Here is a 17,584-nt window from a genome sequence, read left to right as displayed (position 1 = left end):
AATTGCTTGTCTTCAAACAAATAAACATCTGTAATATTTTCTAAGGCATAACTCACTATCTTACACTTAAATTGCCTCCTCTTAAGGTCAAACAGACTCAAACAATAGCAACAGAACCCAATGATATTATGAGAGTGGCTGGAAAGGCACAACTAACCGTCATCGCAAGTTGCTAAACCTCTGAGCTTTGACTGTGCTTGGGTGGCAATGTCACTCCTGGGTCTGACCAGGGTCAGAGCATATGCTGTAATTGCGACAGCAAAAGGCCTCTGGAGAGAGTCCAGCCGCTGACTCAAATAGGTAACAGCCTTATGTATAGAAGCGCTCTGTAAGAAAATAAGGAAGTCTTTGAATAAAGCCTTTTGCAAAAAGAAAAAACTACTCCCTAGTGCCCTAGGCTTTAATAATGCATACACAAAAGATTTACAGAACAATGCTGCCTTTGAGTATATATATATATTATATATATATATATGCATGCATAACCTCTTAGTGACATACAATGTTCAGACCAGACAGAAGTATATACGAAGACAAAAAATAAAGTTTACTTAGTACAGAATTTCTGAATCTTAGATATGTAGGCATGATTTATGGTACAGCTGTTTGCTCCAAGCTTTACAGGCTTGCTTAACCCTGCTCTGGTACCATGAAAAAAGTTACATTGACAGTACCATTGGGGTGGGGTCACAGAGACCCCATGGTACCACAGCAGGGTTAATTTCAAGCTTCTAATCATATTTTGAGCAAGATGTGTAATGTTAAAATAAATTAAAATGTACTATAGATAGATTGTCCAAGAGTCTGCAATTAATACAATCTGAAATAGATCAGTTTGATTTGTATCTCTGCTTCACCATTGACTACATATTGACAGCCAGTCTGGTGTGAAGGATATTCCTTCTTTAGAATACTCTAAACTCTTTAACATAACAAAAATTATAACCAAACCATTTCAAGACAAGAGGCTTTTAGTATGAAGAAGAAATAATATTGTAGGTATGGGACATTATAATGTTCTTTAAAAAAAATCTGTTTTTTAATAGCCTGTAAGAAAGTTGAACTATGTATTACCACTTCTGAGGTTTCATTTCTTGGATACGCCTCCAAAGCGTGATGCATTGCAACGATCACAAAAGAGGTCAAAGAAGCATCAACTTCTGCTCCCCCAACTCCCCCCTGAAATAAAAACAACATTCAAAATCTCCTTGGAGCCTTTCAGTGCATTTACTGGATAATATATGCAAGAGCTCAAATGTTTTCAGAAAATTGAAAGGGCACATAATACAGTCATGTATAAAACCACACATTCAACTAGTGGTAGGCGATGACATTTTGTTCCACAATATCAATACTAATTTTAGTATCACAATACTCGATACTACCACGATACCAGTAATAAGTAATAAACAGTAATAAAACAAACTGAGTTCCTGGAAGGACTTTGGCAGTCATAAACCAATGTTTTACATTTTCCACTAAATCTCCAAACCAATTGAAATGAGTGAGTTTCTTTGGTTTTAGATGGTCGTGCACTTTAATGACTGAAGACACAGGAAAAGCATACTAAATCACTAAAATCAAGTGTTTTGTTTATTTGGTTCCTACATTTTCCTTATTTTAGTTTTGGTGGATTTCAACTGTGTAATTTTCAGGTATATTTAACCCAAACATTAATTCTGTTCTGCTTATGTTCTGCAACTGACAATGTGTTCTTGTGCTCTGCAGGTACAGTACCCGATTTAATAAAGTGCTTGAAATTAAACTACAGAAAACTATTGTTTTAATGCTTATATCCGCGGTTTCAGCATGCCTCACAAAATTCTTTGTTCTTCCCAGATTCCACTATGATATGTAATCTAAAACATTATAATTTTATAATTCACTTGCATCATCTATCCCAATACAAGTTAGTTAAGTTATGTTCTTTAACTAAATGAGAATGCTTAATAAATTGTACAAACCCAATAAATGTTTAAACAAATTAGATGTGTTGCCTGCTTTTGCTATAATTTATTAGCATTAGTAAGTTGAGGAACATTTTGGTCGTTCGACTCCACATTTTGTAAACAACAAAAATGATTAAAAACCAGCATATCAGATGAATTTGTATTATGACAACCCGTGTGTGTTGTCATACAGTGAGCTCATGAGATGAAGCCGATTTAAAGAGCACTATACCTGCATGGTTCGGTCATAAAGAGGATTAGGATCATTGAAGGCTCCACTGGCAAGCTGTTTGGACACCAGATAGGAAATAGACTCTCGAATATATGCATCTTCAACCTCTATGTACGCTTTGCATCTGGTGAGCTCTTTCGCAATGAATGCCGTCAGCCTGAAAAAGAAATCGATACAAGTAGTGATTTTAGTGAATTATTGAAGCGTTTACTTATAATCTCACAAAAATGTATGAATCTGAGTAAACTGGAGCCACAGCTGTGTAGTGATCTTGAAGGTTAGCCGCCTGCTTTTTTAAAATGGGCCTTCCACTCCTGTTACGTTGATTGCAGATCCACAACCTGAAGTTCATCAGAGCAATGCGTTCTTGGGTCAGCAACTGTTCAGTATTCTGCATTGTTTCTCTTGCATGGAGCATACTCCTAAAGTGAAACAAAACTATAGTCACCATATGCTGCTGGGTCTGGTTAAAAAGGCCCCATATGATCCATCATCCTTCTTGAAGGTTAGGATTGTGGTATAGCCTAATGGAAATGGGAATATTATGCACATTACTAATTTAGTTCATTATAGGAGTCAGTAAACAATACAGGTTATTTTTTCCCCCTTTTCCAAAGTTGGTGAATTATTTATTTTTGAGTAAAACCACCAGTTTTAATCAATTTTATAAAATGTTGCTGTTTTTTTCCCCCATTAAGATCCTTTAAGAGGGAATTTTATATGGGTAGATGAAGTTCCTGTAGTAATATATTGACAGCCTAATAAACACATCTACTGCACTTACTCAATAGTAAATCCTTTACCAACTTTGGAAAACTCAGTCCCTTTCTCTAGTGATTTCGGGACAGTGCCCCATCTAGATGCCAAATATATTATATTCACACGATTGTTGCAGCAAGATTGTGTAACCCATGTATGAATTTCAGCTTTGTGTATGACTCCGGAGAGGGCAGGTGCAGTAGTTCTGTGTAGCCGATTTTTTGAAAACATTTTCACCAAAGGCCATAGAGAGGACAGAAGACACAGGAGACGTGTGTGAAAGTAAAGTAAAAAGTATAAAGTAAAATTGTGTATTAATATTCCCATGTATTTTGTTTCTATCTTTTCTTGTGTTTGTCATAATTTAATTTTGAGTGGAAAAAAAGTGAGGTCTTACCACTTTGGATCATTTCAATTGCCTTATCTTTGCTATCAGCTTTGAGGTAAATCCATTGCTCACTGGCATCCAGGTACCTCATGGCATGTATCGCTGGGGACATTTTTACCATGGTTTGCTCAGCGCAGCCTGTTGGGAGTCTAATAAGCTTTTCAACCCCTTCCAGGTTGAGGCAATTTTGTGCCGACTCCCCCATAGCCCCCCCTGTGGAATGACATGACAGAACCAGATTTTTTTTTTTTTTTTTTTTTAAGAATCATGTGGTCTTGTCATGGTATATGTACCACAAAAGATAGACAAATTAATTTTGCTTGACTGAAAATAAATATAACCAGAAATGTGAGGATCAGTGTAGGATACAAGTTAATGATAATATTTGTATGTATTTCAATAACGAACTTCAAACAGGCTCTCTCCTTCGCATTCTAATGCACAATCTTGCCATACATCACTAAGTTGTGTATAATTTAAAAGGGTAATGGTTTACTCCAAAAACAACTGCATGCAACTTTGAATTGTGTTACAGCATTGTTGTTCCCTCCAACAACCACACCAGCATTATCCTTTTTGTATAAGAGTAGCTTACCTTTGATGCTGGCATATGCTTCTGACTCTACTCCTGGAATAGTATTGTCCATGTCAGGAATTTCAATCGTACGTGTTTTAGCTCCTACAAAGGATAAATAGTGAGGTGTCAGTGTCATGTACATGTAGCTGTTTTGTGGCATTCTATAACAGACAAAACTGGGAAGTAGTCCCTTCAATCCATAGAAGACATAAGAGCAGCTCTAAACTGGAGCATCTCTAAATTTAATAACGCTTATGTAAAAAAAATAAAAAATAAAAAAATAATCCATTAGCTTTGTTACAAGGACTATGAGCACTGTTTTTATTCATAAGATAAAAATAAACACTTTCTGAATAAGTAAGCTAATGAAAGCAATCAAAAAAGGATATAGCATTAAGGCAACACACCACTGCAGTAGGTGCTGGACACATTGGACACACAGATGTAGTCATGTACATAATAGGAGTATGTTTTATTCTGTGTTTGTGTATCATCCTGCAGTAAGTCTGCCTACATACATAAAGACAATTATGGGAATTTGTATTACTACTCTGCACACAATATTGGATTTGTACTGCAATACTATTTGTACACCGATCAGCCATAACATTATGACCACTGACAGGTGAAGTGAATAACACTGATAATCTCGTTATCATGGCACCTGTCAGTGGGTGGGATATATTAGGCAGCAAGTGAACATTTTGTCCTCAAAGTTGATGTGTTAGAAGCAGGAAAAATGGGCAAGCGTAAGGATCTGAGCGACTTTGACAAGGGCCAAATTGTGATGGCTAGACGACTGGGTCAGAGCATCTCCAAAACTGCAGCTCTTGTGGGGTGTATTGGCATATAATACTATGTTGGCTATAGTATATATAACTTTATATTATTCAAACAAAATGCATTGCTGTTCCAGCTGGGTAATAATTCCTGTAGAGCTTCTCAGCTATTTAATAATATTTAATAAAACATTTCTACTCACAATTTGAACACTATTTATGTATTTATGTTATTTTAAGCTGTGGAGTCAATTTTATCCATGTTCATAAATGTCCATGTCCATAAATGCTGTCAATGTCAAAAACAAAAACAAATTCTTTATCAAAAAAAGACTTGTGATTTATGAATAGTTTAGTTCACTGGAGTAGCCAGAAACGTTTAGCCACTGGGGAAAGAAGGTGCAGATGAAGTGAAGTATGGGCAGGGGGGCATGCTGTCAAGTGAAGAACTGGGGAGAAGGTGTGGATGAAGTGACTGGACTAGGACGACGAAGTGACGACCAGGCGGAGGAGGGGTGACACTAGAGCTTCCAATCACCAAATAGTTTAGAAGTGTCTTAAGACGTTTTTCTTGCTAATTGCTAATCATGCAGAATAAGAGCCTAAACAAACATAACAATTTTCACCGAAGCACCGGTATTGACACTCCCAGGCCTCAAGTACCATACAATGCTTTTAACAATTGACAATTAATCACCTGCTCCATCGAGATTGTATTCATAATGAGTGGACATGAGCACACCTTCTGCCTGCACGAGAAACAGAAAAACAGCGTAAGCTTGACTTTTTGTGTTGCTGTATGAATCTGGGAGAATTTAAAGCACTGTGGAAATATGCAGGCAGCCACCTCTTCACCAGCTGGTAATCTGCTCCAAAAGAACATTTAGGATTGAGAAACACATACATTTCAGGAAAACTAGGCAGGCAGGATTAGTAAAAAAAATAATTTAGTGCCAATACAACTTATTTTTTTCTTTTTTCTTTATCATTTGCAAAACACCCTAAAAAGTGCTATACATGTGTTTTTCAAAAAACCTCTACCACATTACTATCCTTGCAATTTAAATTAAAGATAAGTTTTATGTTGCCTTATGAAATACAGAGCCGATATCTACAACAGTACTGAATCTATTGAAAGCATTTAAAAGAGGCCTATGTGGAAACATATACTTTAAAGGGAAACAAAATAAACCAACCACAACTTTAAGGTTTTTCTGGACTGCATCTGATATTTTGCTGGAGGCATGTGCTGTCACGTGGAGGGGAATTTCTCCGATGTCCAGGGGCACCACCGAAAAATAAACAGGCACAGCTGAATTGCCAGGAACAGTGACCTTCTGCTTCCCATCCATATTATCTGGACTGCAAAGCTCTTGCGTGGTTTTCAACATCACCGTCACCTGGGGAAAAACAGGCAATTATTTATTGACAGTTAAAACGACCGAAAGAGGCAGCAAATGTATTAGAGAATGCTTCTCTGTGTCCACGACTATATACACGGTCAAATCTGTAGTTCTAATGAATGCCAATAATTAAAAACAAACATTACCTCTAGTGATTCCGGCCTGTAGTTATACACCACAGCTTTCACCTCTAGTTGTTCGTGCCTTTTCACTGAATAAGGCAATTTTAGAGAGACAAAAAAATCCTGGAAAACTCTGAATTTCGTGGGCTCCACTATACAAAATCCTAGGCAAAAAATAAAAAATAAAAATAAAAAATAAAATGACATTGTATTTTAGGTGACTTTGTTAATCAGTTATTCAAAACAGTATACAAAACAGTTTGAGAACTGGGGTTATTACAAACTGGGGTTTATGTTTCTCATTTAAATGTATATTTACTATATTGTCAATATATTGGCAGGTATAGCCCATTAGCATTTTTAATTTGAAATCCACTGGCATTGGCAAGGTAATGAGATAGACAAGTGCTATAAAATGGTAGGCTCTTTATTTTACATTTGTAGCACTGCAGTACATTGGGTCAGTGCTCCACAACAGTTATTAATACCTCCATGATATTAAATTGTGAAAGAGCCAAGTATTTTTCACATTAGGAGAGAGAAAATTATGCCTTGCCTTGTCTTTCAGAGATGCCTATTGCTTGCATTTCCCAAGTTGTTATTGAATCTGGCAGGACAGTCTTATGACTGAAAAGAAAAGAGCGAAACATCAGGACATGCCAGTTTATAATCATAAAATACCCATTGCCATTGGTATAATACTCATACTAAAAGCAATATTTGGTCATATATCTTAGATGTCAGTTTTACTCCAGCACAACAACAAAAAAATGGTCAGCCACGCAAAATTTGAGTTCCTGCAGCTTCATCAAGGCACACTATTTTAAAGTTAATAATTTATTCCACAATTGCATTGAGAATTACACCTCTGGTTTACCTGAGACGACCAGACTCTGGCACGTCAAGAACATCCCAAAGCCAAGTCTGGGGAAAGAAACTCCGAAGGCGGATATCGTTTTCATCAATGGCATTTTCATTTTCAATGACATCAGCTGATAAAATATAAAGACAATCAATTACAATAGTTCCACAATTTAATATATTGTACCCCAGACCAATGTTTAAAAGTCTTTAGGGCAGGAACTAAAAGGAAATGGTTTCACAGGGCAGTTCAATGCCACAGATCTCCAACCAATTTGGAGTTGAGCAAACAGGTTTTAAACCATAAACAAAATCTTACTTCTTGCTAGATTCAGTCTCCTCTTGCTTTTCTGGATCTTTTCCCTCAGGGTGGTGGCCTGCTTGCAGCACTCCAGGAACACTTGCTGGCAGTCTGGAGAGCTGTGCTTTGCCTTTGTGACTCTCTTCTCACAGGAGAACCTCATTGGGCTCAGCTTTGCTCCATCATTGCAGCATTTCTTCAGCACAGGGTTGCTTTGTTTGTTTACTGTTGACAACAGACAGGATGCGACTGGTCATTAAGGAGCATACTACCATTCCACAAAATATAACCAATTACGAAATTAACACAACATCAATTTATAGATGCTGATAATATCATACTTTGTCCAAACTTCCACTGTAATTTTTATACTCCCTCAGGTTAAATTCGGTGCAGAGTCTAATGCTTACCCAATCTATAACCAGACTGCTGCAATCCCTGCTTTGTAGTATGTGTTTAGGGTAGTGGATATGAGCCCTCAACATAACACTCCATCAATGCTGGCAAACCAATCATAATATGAATGACACACACTCATAAAAGTGAAGGATAATGCCCTCTGCTTCATACATAAGCATACCTATCTTAGAGAATTCAGCGTAATAAGTGTAGGCTCGTTTCTGCCTCTGTTTCCTACGCTTACAGTTGTATTCTGAAAATTAAACGAACAAAACAAAAACATGACAGAATAATTACATAAATATTACATAAAATAACTTCTTAGTACATAGTACATCTTGGCTGTCTGTTACTGGATCAAATTCTCTAGATATGTCACTATAGGCCTATATACACATATACAAAAAGTGCCTGTTCTTCAAATAAAAGTATACATTAAGTTAAGTGATATGTATGTAGCTGCAAATTAATCCACAGGAAGCAAGCATTATAGCATTCCCGGTATGCAACTTTAATCATGAACAGACACTTAATAAACATCTAATATGCTGTATTAAAATAATTGATACATCTATTTTTACATACAGAAACTGTGTGTGTGTGTGTGTGTGTGTATTATATATATATATATATACACATACACACTCACCTAAAGGATTATTAGGAACATCATACTAATACTGTGTTTGACCCCCTTTCGCCTTCAGAACTGCCTTAATTCTACGTGGCATTGATTCAACAAGGTGCTGAAAGCATTCTTTAGAAATGTTGGCCCATATTGATAGGATAGCATCTTGCAGTTGATGGAGATTTGTGGGATGCACATCCAGGGCACGAAGCTCCCATTCCACCACATCCCAAAGATGCTCTATTGGGTTGAGATCTGGTGACTGTGTGGGCCAGTTTAGTACAGTGAACTCATTGTCATGTTCAAGAAACCAATTTGAAATGATTCGACCTTTGTGACATGGTGCATTATCCTGCTGGAAGTAGCCATCGGAGGATGGGTACATGGTGGTCATAAAGGGATAGACATGGTCAGAAACAATGCTCAGGTAGGCCGTGGCATTTAAACGATGCCCAATTGGCACTAAGGGGCCTAAAGTGTGCCAAGAAAACATCCCCCACACCATTACACCACCACCACCAGCCTGCACAGTGGTAACAAGGCATGATGGATCCATGTTCTCATTCTGTTTACGCCAAATTCTGACTCTACCATCTGAATGTCTCAACAGAAATTGAGACTCATCAGACCAGGCAACATTTTTCCAGTCTTCAACTGTCCAATTTTGGTGAGCTTGTGCAAATTGTAGCCTCTTTTTCCTATTTGTAGTGGAGATGAGTGGTACCCGGTGGGGTCTTCTGCTGTTGTAGCCCATCCGCCGCAAGGTTGTACGTGTTGTGGCTTCACAAATGCTTTGCTGCATACCTCGGTTGTAACGAGTGGTTATTTCAGTCAAAGTTGCTCTTCTATCAGCTTGAATCAGTCGGCCCATTCTGACCTCTAGCATCAACAAGGCATTTTCGCCCACAGGACTGCCGCATACTGGATGTTTTTCCCTTTTCACACCATTCTTTGTAAACCCTAGAAATGGTTGTGCATGAAAATCTCAGTAACTGAGCAGATTGTGAAATACTCAGACCGGCTCGTCTGGCACCAACAACCATGCCACGCTCAAAATTGCTTAAATCATCTTTCTTTCCCATTCAGACATTCAGTTTGGAGTTCAGGAGATTGTCTTGACCAGGACCACACCCCTAAATGCATTGAAGCAACTGCCATGTGATTGGTTGGTTAGATAATTGCATTAATGAGAAATTGAACAGGTGTTCATAATAATCCTTTAGGTGAGTGTATAAATATACACACATATTATATATATATATATATATATATATATATTTTTTTTTTTATTCATAGAACATACATTTAGTTTCAATATCCTGATAGTAATTCACCTCTACTACCAATTAAGTTACTACAAGTACATTACTCTTATATCAACACTTAGAAAGACAATTCAGTGTTAATAGAGTGTTTATTATACATTTATAAATGGTATTGGCTTTGGGCATCTTAAAACTAAAGCTACTTTCCTCACAAAATTATTTCATTTTTGATAAGTGTTAAAGAAATGCTTATCAGTCCTTTTCATGACTAAAATATGACTTAATTTTGCACAACTTTTGTTTTCCTCACCTAACCTCCTGTTTGCTTCAAATCCAAAACTAGAAAGAAAAGTCAGGCCGGCATCATAAAATACTTGTTCAGTGTTATGACCTCCTCCTGGGGAACAGGCAAGGTCATAGGAGTTCATGTAATCAAACATCTGTGGAGAAAAGTGTATTGGAAGAAGAAAAAAAAAAAGTTTTACCAGGTGGGCAATCAAAAAAAAAAAGTATTTTGTTTTTTAAATGCACAGGTCTTATTTTCCTATGTTTTATAGAGAATTATAAAAAAAATACACTGTCACCATTCAGCACATACAAACATACTGTTCAGCAAAATAAATAATTTAATTTTTGTCTATTTTATTTTAGTTTCCAGTCATCTGCATGCTTAGCTACCACATGGACTCTCATTTAAAAAAATTTAAAGGTTAGAATAAGTACTTGTATATTAAAGACATTCCACATATTCAAGAGACCTTACCTTCTTAGGCGTGAGTTTGTTTTGCTTGTTGAGGATATAAACTGCAGTGTCCACAGCGGCCAGGGCCACCTTCCCTGCCTGGTCTGTCTCAATGAGAAATTCCATTGTCTCTGCTGGTCTGTATTCCTCCTTGGATGGTGTCACTTTTATCTGGCAAAAGCAAACCACTAGGCACATAAAAGAGTCTACCCCATTCTGACCAGTTTTGTGCCACTTATTCACACAGCTACACATTAACCACAATTGCTCCCAGTATATCATTTGCTCCTCATTTCCTAAATCTTCACTGAAGTGCAAACTAAAAAAATAATAGATTTTTCCCATACCCATGTGGTCTCTTTCTAAAATGTCATCCTTACATTTTTTAATAATAGGAGAGAGACACCACAGTGCATAATTTTTAATAAATTCAAAAAAATATTGCTTCATCAGTGTTCTTAGTTTGACAAAGGATTTTTTAAAGAGGATTGAGAACTACAAAAAATAGAAAAAAAGTTTGTTTCAACTTAATAACTTCATTAGGCTCATGCGAGAGCTTCCCCGGCAAACATTCAGCATGCATTTAGACCCGACGCACCAAGCAGATTTAAAAGGTGTCAGAGTGGCACAATGAGCTTAAAACGCCATACCTGTCCTTTGCAGACATCTCTGACATCTACCCAGACAGAGTCAGCCACCACTTCCTGCAATTTGGTGTAGAAATAAGCAATCAAGCGGAAGGCAGGGACCATGTCGAAGTGGAAGGGCAGCCTGACTTTGGTGGTGTCTGTGCGTTGGACTCGGTTTGCTCGAATCACCTTTCCTTTGCTCACCATCTGTGGAGTTACATATTGTAGTCAAGCTTCACAGCAAAATAGCTAAACATCAGACAGAAATCTTGACACCTGCAGTGCAAAATAATTACTGACCACATAGTAAATGTACGTTGGTTTGTCAATGCCAGGGGTAATGTCTTTGAAGGTAACATCCATAGCCTCTCCTGGACCCAAGATGGTGTGGGGCACCTCAATGCTCAGATAACTCTTGGACTTGGAGTGGAAAGGTGTAGCTGTAATGACCTTGCTGGTGATGTCGGAAGAGCTCCCTTCAGCAATAACCTTGTATCAAAAGAATGCGTCAATAAATGTAAGGCATTTCCAAATAGACAACCATAGCAGGGCTCAAGGCACATCATTACATTACATTACATTACATTACATTATTTGTCATTTAGCAGACACTCTTATCCAGGGTGACTTATATTTGTATGCATTTATACAGCTGGATATGTTACTGGAGCAATCTAAGTGAAGTACCTTGCTCAAGGGTACAACAGCACTATCCCACCTGGGATTTGAACCCACAACCTTCCGGTTATGAGTCCAGAGCCCGAACCACATATCCACAGTGCTGCCTACATCATCATAAATGGTTCATATTTAATGCTCAAATGAGAAACAAATGCACACATGATCAACACATGTAACTACAGTGCCACGCACAGCCTCATGGGGGGCAGTGGCTGTAAACAAAAATGTGGCAATTCATTCTGGTGGGGCAGCTGGCGAAGTGCAGTCTGGGGGGGTGGGAGTGCCGGTGAAGTGAGGTCTGGGGGAGCAGTCGGGGCATATAGTGCACTTTGGTGAAAAAAACGGCAGGGGAAAGAAAATGGGCAGAGCTGTTGCAAACTTGCAAATTCAATATTTATGGCACTAGTTTTATCACATAGTCCAAGCCTTCTGTAATAATGCACCATGGCTGTGCAATGCACTTCCAGAGGCTCTGAGAAGCACCCTACACATGATAGTTTAAAGAAATGTCACCTTTTTGAAAAAGGATTTTAAGGATCTCTGTTAGTTACAAGTTTTAAAATAATATTTTTAATTGCTTGCTCCCATTTATTGTATAACATAGCTGCTTGTTTTCTTGTTTACTTTGTTTTGTCTGTATGTACTGTCCTGCTGTATTGCATCTTTTTACCGTGTCCGTTTTTACTCTTGCTTGTGTGTAGCACGCGTGTATAAGAACGCATTATAAATAAAATGTATAATAATATTGTAGCTGAGGAGGTAAGGAAACAGGCGTGGCTTGCGAGACGCACACCCGTTCAAGAAACCGAAAGGCTGTGCGGTTTGAACAGATCCAATGTGCTGTCCTTGACGGACAACTTTTCGGATGACGGACTAAAAATTACGTGTCGGATCCAGAGGCAACAGCCTTTGCTGTGCTGAGCGTCTTCATCCTCTATCATTGTGGCTCCAGGCCAAATGAACCGCTGCAACACTGGGTCATAAACAAATTTCATGGGACATTTTCGTTGCCTTCTCGGTTAATTGGGACAATCCACAACCAAACTAAATTTCCCAAATTTGCTACCTTAATAATGATTTGTATAAAATTTAATTATCATCATAATCATTTTAATGTAGTATTTCCTTATAGAGTTTAAACTTCTTATTCGTACTGTGTAAAATGTTCACACTGTAGAGCCCTACATAGGTTTTAGAATAGAATCCTTGTCGATCAGTGAACCTGAAACTTGAGATCTTAAGAAAATATACATGCATGTATGTACACTGAGTTTAAAAGCATTGTATAGAAAGTGAGTTTAAAAGCATTCAGAACAGAAAAACTGAGTCCTTTCTTTTCTTTGAAGCCAACTAGACCGGATCTGATTCTTGGATCACCAAGATACTAGTCAGCAAACAAGCACAATGGATTGAATGACCTCCTTTCATTTTTAAACTTTCTTATGTTCTTATGATTGTAATCTATGATTGCATTCTGAACAGGACACTGAATTCTTGTAGAAATAATAAAGCATCATTGTATGACTGAATTAGCATTTTTACCGTAATGTGAAGACCCAGTGCCATTTTAGGCACTTTGAAGGTTAAAACCGTTTCTCCATCCTGGTTTCCAGTGCCTTCCAAATTGATGCTTCCTCCATGGCCTCCTGCCACATGGACTTCAGCTTTCATCTTCACGTTTGGGGCAGCAGTACCATCAGGATATGTTGTGGTAGCCTAAGAAAATGTCCCGAAGCAGAATATAACAAACAAACAGGTCAGGTATGTTTTTCTAGTATCCTTGTCTTGCTCTACAACAGTGTTCATTTTGGCAGCTATTTTAGATTTAGTTTTAGTCTTACTCTTTTGACTAAAATGCTTACCAGTTTCAACATTTCATTTTCAAAGACTTTCCCCACATATGCACAACTTGTTAAAAGTGGATGTTTAAAGTGATATTAAAAGCATAAGCGTATTGTTAAGCCCTACTATAGCCAAGTGTGAATTGCACTTCATGCTATAAGAGCTTAACTTGGCTTATAAGTTAACCAATTAGATCCTAACTTTACAAATTACAAGACGCACACTTACCAGTCTTATAGACAAAAGAGATGTTTAACTTCACACAATCTGTTTCAACTTCATGTTAAGTCCAGTAAACCACATAAAGTGCATTCAAAGTATAGCAAAACACGCTTGTGTACACAATCGTATGGTGGCTCATTGAGGACATGGAAAAATAAAATAATAGCTCCTCTGGTTATCTCGTGATCACGACATAAATTACCTCCCATTAACCCATCATCACTACATAATGGGCCGTTATGTCGTGATCACGAGATAACCAGAGGAGCTATTATTTAATTTTTTTTCCACGTCTTCAATGAGCCACCGTATAATCGGGTTCCATTCTGTAGCGCAGATTTCAGTGGTTCTGCGCAGAGCTGCAGAATTCCACCGATCACAGCACAGATCTGCGCAGAACTGTGATTAGCTGTGCTATACTAATGCGATGACCATGTCAAGGCATGCATAATTATGTTATGATTGGACCAAGAAACAACTCCCTGACCGGTTGCCTTGCAAAATACTGTAATTTATGTCCATTAGTCTTGTGTTGAATTTTGGTTTCGTCACATTTTATTGAACTACATTTAGAAGGCATTTATTATCGTATTTTTCACAGTATTTTTTGTCTCGTTATCGTCATAGTTACTGTCACTGAAAATAGGTTAATGAATATTTTTCGTCATCGTTTACATTGACGAAATTAACACTGCTCTACAACAAGCTATTGGTATGTTCAAATGGTTCAGTCCAGACTATGGAAGACCAGAAATATTATTGTATGGGATTATGGCATTAATCTTGCGGGTTCCTTTTTTGCACAGTTGTGAAACAAGACCATAAACCAGTTGCTTTGCTTAGTTTTTACATACCAATATGGAAAAGCTCCCCTCAGGTGAAAAATATTGTTTGGTTTTCGACAAGTCAACCAAATAAGGTGTAGTTACAATCTTCACATTGGTGCTTTCAGTTTCTTCAAGTTCTCCACCTGGGAAAAAATAGTAGTTCAGAGAGTTTAAAGTTAGGGCTGGGCGATATGACTTAAAAATGATATCTCGATATTTTTTGGAAGTTTTGGCGATACATGATATATACCTCGATATGCCTTGTTTTTATCCAATCAAGCTACAAAATAAGACCAAAGACATTTAAACAAGTCTTTATTTAATCATTAAATATGCAAAACTAACAAATACTACATGCAGGCTGTCATGGTAAATATATGCAGAATGCAATATATAACAGTGCAAGTGGTGTTTGATTACTATTACGTGTGTTATGTTATGGGATATACATACATACATACATACATATGCACATGATTTACTGTCACATAACAATAACACAAGTAATAGTAATCACGCAACACGTGCTGTAAAATGGTATAGATTCAGTTATATTTACAACAGTCGGGTTTACAGTGGCTCATTAACATCTGCTAGACAGGGATATTTCTTCTCTGACTGTCGCGTTTCAATTCTATTAACCGGTACAGCACGTGTTAGTACTAAATAGTTATTATTATTATTATTATTATTATTATTATTATTATTATTATTAATAATAATCATAATAATAATAATAATAATAATAAAAGCTGTTATACCACTTCACCATATAATTAAACTTTCTGCATCTGTTTGCATTGCTTTCCAATTTATTAAAATGCAAACAAACTATTATTCTTTAATTTTATACAAATTATATCAGTCTAAATTAGCGCGAGTGGGGGTGCGATCGTGTATTGTCGTGGGTGCTGCTTGCACGAGAGCGGGGCGGACCTTGTGCGCATTAAAGTATCTCTTGGTTGTGCTGGTTATTGTGTGTCAGGTCTCTCTCCTCATGTCTGTTTGTGTTTCTGATGCACATTTCTTGCAGCACCCGGCACGTGTGGAAGAACCGGGCAGAACGCAAAGCGTCCAAATGACGAAAAATACTGCCGTAAAGAGTGCGATTTGCGACACCACGATATAAACGATAGAGCATAATATGAAACGATAGACGTTTTTCTATCGTCATACGATATATATCGTCATATCGCACAGCCCTACTTAAAGTAATGGTTTGAAATAATGAATTAAGTGAATGAAATAATGATTTGAAATTAATTACACTGAATATGGATTGTTTCCTTTTTACTTCTCCAGCATTACTTTCTGCAGCTTAAAATATAATATTTAAACGTAATGAAAAAAAGTCCTAAAACATTTATAACCATTAATCACTTAATACACACTGCGAGGAGAACTCATGACAGGATTATATATTTTTTGGTCGCATTACATTATTTGGCTTTTGCCCTTGCCCTTCAAAGTCCACCTGTATCTGAAATACTTCACAGATGTCAAGTGTGTCTGACCTTTGGCAAAACCTGGGAGGCTGAGCAGGCCTCCTGGTGTTTGTCACACCAACGAGAAGGTGTCCAGATCAAACGCAGGGCAGGAAAGTGATGATTTGAGGAAACTTTAAAAAGCTTTGTCTTTTGGACATTTATGAAACTAATGTTTGCATTGTGTTTAAAAAGAAAACAAATTACTTACTAGCAGTTTCAAAAGCCATCACTGCAATATAAAGGTGGAATCCTTCCAAGTCTGTTACATTTCTTTTTTCCGCTGTCGTAAGCAGAGTTTCTGTGAGTAAGGTGACATTTCCAAGGCCATCTTGGAGCTGAATAAAAAAATAATATTTGTTAACATAGTAGTTATATATTCTAATGAGGCAATACTTACTATCTGTTCTCCTTAATGGAAAAAAAAATCTAAATAAATGGCATTGCAATTATAGGTTATTTTAAAAAAAAAATAAGTTAGTCCATCAAGGAAAACACAAATGCATTATTTTGTAGAACATTCTATTTATTTTTAATAGATACTAATATAATATTTGTAAAAAATCTATTTGTGTTGCATATTTCCACAAAACAAAATGATAATTCAAATATTTAAACATGAATATATTAACTACTTAATGCATACATTTATGCTGAATTCCGGTGATTACTCAAGACACATCTGTACTTGTAATATAGCAGCTTATATTCCTGAGCAGTTAAGCACTCTTGTAATTTTGCACTTTGTATAACTGCTTCCTTATGTTGCTGCTTACTTATACATTGCTAGATTCCTGTTGTTTTACTATGATTTCCCATATGCCCATGTCTGCACTTCAACTAGGGATGTAGGTTTGTATTTTTTTAAACTGTACTTCTGCACTTTTGTAAGTCTTAAATTGTACTTTGTATTTATGCTTTGAAGGGTGGTGTTAGTTCTATTTTAGTTGTTTCTCATTTAATCTTTGAGATGCTTCTAGAGGCTTCTGCATGCTTAAATTGAGTTTTGTATTACTGCACTTTTGTAATGTTTGTATAAACTGTACATCGCCCCTGAATAAGGGCTTCTACCAATAAATAAATACATACATACATACATACATACATACATACATACATACATACATACATACATTAATTAATTAATTAATTAATTAATTAATAATTTATTAAGTGAATACAATTTGCTCACTTACTCACTCCCCTCTATTTCATGCTTGGTATTGTGTTGCACATATTGGGCCCGATATTCAAACTTCATGCAATTTCTGTGTAAAATGAGTGCCCGCGCATTTTTTTCCTGTCTCACGCAAGCCTGTTTGAGCCTTGCAAACCCTCCTAAGTCACTCCGCAGTACAGCCCAACCGATACAGGTTTTTTGGGTCCAATACCTATACTGATAATCGGGAAGCTAAATTTCCCAATTATCGATACAGGATCTGCCGATATATTTTTTTTGTTAGCATGCCAAAGAGACATTTTCTAGCTTGGATC

The 17,584-nt window shown here is 37.0% G+C and overlaps 1 protein-coding gene across 1 annotated transcript in view; it reads right to left on the bottom strand.

Moving 5' to 3' along the window:
- Positions 1-17,584, bottom strand: part of c4 (complement component 4) — a 32,247-nt gene that overhangs the window by 7,674 nt on the left and 6,989 nt on the right. Inside the window, exons 9-28 of the mRNA XM_066699800.1 lie at positions 16,302-16,428; positions 14,634-14,749; positions 13,258-13,431; positions 11,335-11,523; positions 11,056-11,241; positions 10,427-10,576; positions 9,974-10,103; positions 7,952-8,023; positions 7,390-7,596; positions 7,087-7,201; positions 6,766-6,836; positions 6,234-6,373; positions 5,881-6,084; positions 5,382-5,433; positions 3,924-4,007; positions 3,338-3,541; positions 2,630-2,705; positions 2,182-2,338; positions 1,075-1,179; positions 158-326 (exon numbers count right to left, since the gene is read on the bottom strand). Coding sequence (XP_066555897.1) covers positions 158-326; positions 1,075-1,179; positions 2,182-2,338; positions 2,630-2,705; positions 3,338-3,541; positions 3,924-4,007; positions 5,382-5,433; positions 5,881-6,084; positions 6,234-6,373; positions 6,766-6,836; positions 7,087-7,201; positions 7,390-7,596; positions 7,952-8,023; positions 9,974-10,103; positions 10,427-10,576; positions 11,056-11,241; positions 11,335-11,523; positions 13,258-13,431; positions 14,634-14,749; positions 16,302-16,428 — 2,728 coding nt within the window. The remainder of the gene's footprint in view (positions 1-157; positions 327-1,074; positions 1,180-2,181; positions 2,339-2,629; positions 2,706-3,337; positions 3,542-3,923; positions 4,008-5,381; positions 5,434-5,880; positions 6,085-6,233; positions 6,374-6,765; positions 6,837-7,086; positions 7,202-7,389; positions 7,597-7,951; positions 8,024-9,973; positions 10,104-10,426; positions 10,577-11,055; positions 11,242-11,334; positions 11,524-13,257; positions 13,432-14,633; positions 14,750-16,301; positions 16,429-17,584) is intronic.

The sequence above is a fragment of the Amia ocellicauda genome, chromosome 3 (assembly GCF_036373705.1).
Source record: "Amia ocellicauda isolate fAmiCal2 chromosome 3, fAmiCal2.hap1, whole genome shotgun sequence".
NCBI classification, from domain to species: Eukaryota; Metazoa; Chordata; class Actinopteri; order Amiiformes; family Amiidae; genus Amia; species Amia ocellicauda.
The sequence above is the reverse complement of the archived record's forward strand: the minus strand, read 5'-3'. Positions and strand labels throughout refer to the sequence as shown.